This window comes from Pimephales promelas, chromosome 14 (genome assembly GCF_988280905.1).
Source record: "Pimephales promelas chromosome 14, fPimPro1.hap1.1, whole genome shotgun sequence".
NCBI classification, from domain to species: domain Eukaryota; kingdom Metazoa; phylum Chordata; class Actinopteri; order Cypriniformes; family Leuciscidae; genus Pimephales; species Pimephales promelas.
In genome coordinates, this window is record NC_142782.1 from 26,165,788 (window position 1) to 26,172,282 (window position 6,495).

Sequence of the window (6,495 nt, forward strand, 5' to 3'; positions counted from 1 at the left end):
AAACAGCCTTTAGCCGAACGGGTCAATTAGCCTTTCGCCGAGCCCCGCCCCCCTTAGTTACTGCTGCTACCTCCGTCAAACAAATGGTCAAACACGGGCAGCGCGACAGATTGCCATGACGGCAAAGGGTATTCCCGTGCGTGTCAGTGACCTTTTTTGGAGCAATACCTCCGCGATATCAAGCAAGATCGAAGCAAAAGGGGTTACGGTATGCGGTGGAGGGATTTATTCCAAATATAAAATTAAGAAATGAATGAGACACGACTACTATTGATGCTAATGCTTAAATAACACGACCATGATCCTTTCATTTTCTACGCCCTGAATGCTCTTCCCTTGCCTGTCTAACACGGGCTTGTCATAATAAGAGTTAAGACATACATTTTTGAATGAACGTGCGATTATTTATAATCTTACACGTATGTGGAAAAAGGCTTTACGTTTTCGCCACGTTTAACGTTTTATCCTTTGGTCTGTTTGAAAAGAAAATCTAAATTTGTATGTTTTACTTGGCAACGGTGGGGCTTTTAACTGAAATATGAGCTGTTAAAACTGGGTGAAGTCCAAAGTTTTCCTCAGTTCTGTCAGAGAATGTCTGGTTCTGTGCACTTCTGATAACGCACCATTTTACTCATATAATTTTGTGGAAGGTCAAAGTTGCCATCTGACCGTGCACTTGATCTGAACTCTTCCACACAGTGTGATACGGACGTATCCTCGACCTCAGGTAAGTTCACCGGCAGATTTACACTGATTGCAGACTTTTCAAAAAATGGGTTAATCCATATACTGTAAAAACAATAACTGTAGAAAATAAAAACGCACCATGCACTTTAAATTTAATTTAAAAAAAATTAATGTTTTGGACAAGCATAGAACGTTTTTAAAAGTTACGCAAACCGTTGTATTCAAACAGTCTTGTTCGTAGTCATACAAATCTGCATTTTCATTAAATCAGATCTTATTCACGCTTAAACCCAATATATTATGCTAATTCGGTTTATTACAGAATGGATGTTTATGAAATGTACATGTTTTATCTGCATAGCCAAAAGTAGTAGTGGTAATAATAAAAAACAACTCTTGGTTTGTCGTGTTTTCTCCTCTTCTACTAGCATCCAGGCTAGTCAAATGCTAGTCTTGCGAATTTAATTTTAATAACAGAGCAATCCTATTAGTGTCCCCTATGGAAACAACGTGGCAGAGAGTGGAATCCATGCACCGCTGGATTCTAGAGAATGGAGGTATGATTTATGTCATATATTATAAGTGTGATTTATAATAATTTAATTTTTATTTATGTGCTATATTGCATTACAACAATGCCTAAAACATTACATCATAAGATATAAAATAATAACTTTTAGAATACACAGATGCAATGCAAGCTCCTTGTTTGTTCCGTCATTTTATTTCAGATAAGCGGACGGACCCATGGCTTCTAGTCTACTCTCCTGTACCGATCATCTGTATATTTTTGTGCTATCTTGGTGTTATTTGGATCGGACCCAAACTTATGAAACACAAGGAACCAGTCAACCTAAAAGCAGTGCTTATTGTGTACAATTTTGCCATGGTCGCTTTGTCTGTTTACATGTTTCATGAGGTACATTCTGCATTACTCTAGTTCAATTCAACATAGGTGCATTTTTTTAAAGGTTATTTCAAATTTTTCTGTTAAAATAACTTTAAAAGATCCATCTGCTCATGACCTGCTGTTAACATTTTTCTTTTCGTTCCACAGTTCTTGGTCACATCTTGGCAGGCAAACTACAGTTATCTGTGTCAACCTGTGGACTATAGCCACAGTCCATTGGGAATGAGGGTGATTGTGTCTATTCATCTGTTTGACATGTTGTCTAACCAATAATTCCTGTATTGCAAATCATAATTAAATATGTTTACAGTGTTATCATGTTTTATATTCCTATAAAGATGCATTTGTTTTCTAAACATTACTTTTTATACTTTTAGATGGCCAGTGTATGCTGGTGGTTCTTCTTCTCTAAAGTCATTGAGCTTAGTGATACAGTGAGTTTGACTAATTTAACAGATATGATTAGCGCAGATATTTTCACCCAGGGTGGACATGCCGTTCTAAAAAACATGTCAATTTCCACATTTAGGTCTTTTTCATCCTAAGAAAAAAGAATAGCCAACTCACATTTCTACACGTATATCATCATGCAACTATGATCTTTAACTGGTGGGCAGGAGTGAAATTTGTGGCGGGAGGTCAATGTAAGTCAAAAATATGTGGCTGAACATACTAGTGAACTGATAAACTGTTTATTTATAGTTAGTTACTATGGTAGAAACAAATCTTTATTCAAAATCAATATTAGTTAATATGCAGCCTCTCGGATTTTTATATTTTAGACCCATTAGATGTAACAATTTTGCTATGCATGTAACTTTTTTAAACAGAATTTCTTAACTGTATGCATTTTTGCCTATTCTTTCAGCATTTTTTATCGGGCTGCTGAACACTTTTGTTCATATTGTGATGTATTCGTACTATGGCTTGGCCGCCCTGGGGCCTCACATGCAGAAATATCTGTGGTGGAAGCGCTACCTCACCTCACTGCAGCTGGTAAATGCACATAAACACACACATTGCTAATCTGGTCATTTAAAAAGACATTTTTAGACAATTAGAGCCTTTTGTTAACCCCTTGTTTGTTTGTTTGTTTGTTTGTTTGTTTGTTTGTTTGTTTGTTTTTAAAAATACATAGCTTCAATAGACATGTCCTGTTTAAAAGATGGCCAGTTGATACTTTTTTTCCATAAGGATCCATAAGAGTAAACATTCATAACATCTGTTGAACTAGCTCTCATTACATCCTCTCATTACAGATCCAGTTTGTCTTGCTGACTCTTCACACTGGATACAACCTCTTCACTGAGTGTGACTTCCCTGATTCCATGAATGCAGTTGTGTTTGCGTACTGCGTCAGCCTCATTATACTTTTCAGCAACTTTTACTACCAGAGCTACATAACAAGGAAGAGCAAGAAGTCTAAATAGTTGGTCCACATGCAGAGGAGAAGAAATCCCTCACTTGATAGACTATTTTTTAATTGCTCTTGAAATTGAAATCAGGCCTCGGCCACATAGTCATCAGGACTAAAAGGATTTGTTGAAACAACTGACCTCATATCTAATTTTGGTGGTAAATATAACTTGTCTAGATAATGTTTTATTATCAGTCTTTTTATTTTATTTTTTTCATTTTGGAGTGGTGAAATCTCCTTTATTGTCAACAACCAAAATAGAACTTGAATGTAAATGAAGTGTAATCTCATTTTAAGTAAATCTAGGATGAAACATTATTAATTGTGCTGAACAGCTTTGTCTGTCTCTATTAACAAGTACACTAGATGGCACTACAGTATGTACGTAACTTGACTGCAGCTGTTCTCGCAGTATGTCTTTGGATATGTCTTTGATTATCTTTGGCCACTTTTTGGGCTAATAACAATTCAATTATTGATGATATTTACAACGGAACTGAGTCATCAAACATTTAACTGACTTCAGCTGTACAATAGCCGAAATTCATACTTTTCCTGTTATCACTGTAAAGCTGCTTTGAAACAATTTGTTCTACTGTATGCGCTATATAGCCTAGCCTAATTACAAGTGAATTTACTTTTATATTTTACCAATGATAAAACTGATTGATGTTAAAGGGATAGTTCACTTTGAAATTAATTTTTGATATGTTTTAGCTTACCACAATGGCATCCAAGATGTAGGTGTCTTTGTTTCCACAGTATTTTCAATTTTCCGTTCTTGTCTGTCAGACCTCAAAGAGCATGCACAGAGAAGTCCCGTGGCTGTGGTTACATGAGGTAAACACAATATACTGTTAATTTTCTCACACAAAACGCTTGTTTTGTGTCTTAGGCCATCAATGTGTACTTACATTTACGAGTCATTAAATCATCTTTAATTTGGACTTCTCTGTGCATGCTCTTTGAGGAGGACCCCTATACCTGCATTATATGACTGACAGACAAGAACGGTTTAACCGGAAAATATCAAAATTGAAAATACTGTGGAAACAAAGACACCTACATCTTGGATGCCCTTGAGGTAATCTAAAACATATCAAAAAATTAATTTCAAAGTGAACTATCTCTTTAAGTTTGTGGGCCACTGTGCCTTTGAGGTGTGTTTGCGTGCTACGATTTAGTGGTTTTCCTTTTGCTTGTGACTGTAAAATATGTATTTTAGGTAGGTGGAGAAAAACATATTTTGAGTTTTTATATTTGGGATTGTAGTTGGGCTACTCTTGGCAGACCTCACTACATGCCGTGTGCGCAGAAAGTGTCAAAAAGTGTTTGAAACTGACATTGCAATATTTTTTACTTTCTTTATGAATTCATCTGGTTGCCAATAGTAAATTCAGATTTTAGGTCTTAGAACTACAAACTGACTATCTCTAATTGAATTACTTTATTATTGACTTTTTAAAACATGGAGACAATTTAAATTATGTTCTAATGAAAGAGTGACTGAGCGGTCAAAGAGGCCAATGTTTTTATGTTATAAACTGACAAATTGGTGCATTTTAGTAGCTTCCAAATAAATGTCTTGCTAACTAATTTTTTTTTATTTGTTGTCAGGTCATTGAGTGTGTGTGTCAGTGCATTTAAAAGTAGTAAAACTATGAGATGCCTTTAGACTGAGATCATGGAAGTGCTGCCTGGAAATTTTCTCATAAATTGTGCGTCAAGTCTCTGATGTAACGCATTACTGGTAAACAAAACAATTTGCTTGGGCAGGGAAAACTGTTGAATTGACCCGTCTGTCTCTTGGGTTGCATAGACATTTTTCAGGTTTTAGACATGGCATTCATCATGCCATGTGAATTATTTATTATCTGTGGCCAAATGTAAACATGACATTGGTAAAATCCTACTCTGGGGGTTCTCTGGCTTTTTTCTCCTTTTTTGTCACTTAATTGTCACTCTCTAACTCACAGATTGTACTCGCAAAACCAGGATTATTGACGTTGTGTACAATGCCTCCAACAATGAGCTGGTGAGAACCAAGACCCTGGTGAAGAACTGCATTGTTCTGGTGGACAGCACATCGTACACAGGCAGTGTATAAAGCTCACTATGCCATTCCTTTGGGCTGCCAGAAAGTTACAAAACTGGTAGGCTTTCATTTCATATTGCTCACTATAAATACATGAGAATTTCTATTATTAGAGATTCAGCCTCAGATTGTTCATGGACCCTCTGCAATGCATATTGCACACAAAAAGGACAAGAGCTTTTCCAAAACCACCAGCTCCAATATTTACACAGATGATTTGCAAACTTTTCAAAGAGCTAATTGCTTTGGTGATTATTGATGCCTTCTGATATAGACACTTATGTCTTTTACACAGTGAAGAACACACATACTAGTTGACAGTCACCTCTATAGTCCTTTTTGTGTTCAAGCTTAATATGGGTTACTATGGCATCTTAAGTAAGAATACATATTGTTTTCAAATTTAGCACTAATATTGAAGTCAGATATTCGATATATAGTCAGTGGATTCGAACCCGGATCTCTCACACCAAAGGCATGTGTTTTATCCATTGCGCCATCACCACCCCATATTGGGAAATTGGTCCACCAATCCCCACCATGAACGACATCAGAATCTTTCCCAGATAAACCTTCTTGAAGCTTTTAACTGCATACAAGGATGGTCAGTTCCTGCAGGTAAAGCTTATCTGTGAGGTTTCCAAACTTTTCCCATCATGGATCCTTTGAGACAATCGGTCATCTCCATTTAGTAAAAAGGAAAAAAACAAAGAAAATAAAAAAACAGATCATTGGCAAACAGTTGTTTTTTCAACAGCACTCATCCGGACCAGTTCATTCAATCCAAAGCATATAACCATAGTCCAAAGCAAATAACCATAACAGTGGATTTAGTCACAGGATGTTCTCGTTTTTATGCTCATTTGACACATATCCCATTAGAACCAGAGACGAGACAAAAACTTACATTTTATGTTTCCCTCATGTTTATTTGATATCTGTTTATTTTTCATGCACAAAACCAGGCAGAATGGTCTCAGTCAAAGACAAATCTGTTTAATTTGTAAGTCACAGTGCTTCTGTCTTAAGTTTGCTTTTTAATGTTCTGTTTCCTCGGCCGGTATTGTGTCCAGGCCTGGCCAGTGTGGCAGAGCAGGCGGAATCATGTTGGAAGGGAAAGAGCTGGAGTTTTACCTCTGGAAGATCAACGGCAAACAGACAAGCAATACAACCAGAACTCTACAGTATAACCGTTTAAGGGTGAAAATGAATATCATTGTGCAAAAATTATTCAGGTCACCAGTGTGAATGATTAATTCCTAATGGGCTAACAAAATTGGCTGGGTAATTTTGTCCTGAAATATTGCATTTTGCACAACATTTCTTACACTTTCGTGCACCTACGGTCACTTTTGCACATTCATGTTACTATTTACTGTTACTAAT

At 36.5% G+C, this 6,495-nt stretch overlaps 1 protein-coding gene across 3 annotated transcripts; it reads left to right on the forward strand.

The window, feature by feature from the left end:
• The first annotated feature begins 40 nt into the window (after positions 1–40).
• On the forward strand, positions 41–4,437 carry elovl8b (ELOVL fatty acid elongase 8b). Of its 3 annotated transcripts, none has more exons than XM_039676422.2 (8): positions 41–727; positions 1,116–1,244; positions 1,419–1,606; positions 1,745–1,825; positions 1,975–2,031; positions 2,127–2,241; positions 2,466–2,593; positions 2,857–4,437. In XM_039676422.2, the coding sequence occupies exons 2-8, from the start codon at positions 1,187–1,189 to the stop codon at positions 3,025–3,027; spliced, it is 798 nt and encodes a 265-aa protein (XP_039532356.1). In that variant the 5' UTR covers positions 41–727; positions 1,116–1,186; the 3' UTR covers positions 3,028–4,437. The 3 variants fall into 3 exon arrangements, with proteins under 3 accessions (XP_039532356.1, XP_039532365.1, XP_039532376.1); XM_039676431.2 differs by having other exon boundaries at positions 1,123–1,244; XM_039676442.2 differs by having other exon boundaries at positions 1,179–1,244.
• Positions 4,438–6,495: the final 2,058 nt, after the last annotated feature.

What these genes read in the sequence shown, in the direction of transcription:
- elovl8b (XM_039676422.2), top strand. Translation starts at nt 1,187, where the DNA reads ATGGAAACAACGTGGCAGAGAGTGGAATCCATGCACCGCTGGATTCTA. An exon ending in CTGGATTCTAGAGAATGGAG is followed by an intron (nt 1,245 to 1,418) that starts GTATGATTTATG and finishes ATTTTATTTCAG; the next exon opens with ATAAGCGGACGGACCCATGG. An exon ending in ACAGTCCATTGGGAATGAGG is followed by an intron (nt 1,826 to 1,974) that starts GTGATTGTGTCT and finishes TTATACTTTTAG; the next exon opens with ATGGCCAGTGTATGCTGGTG.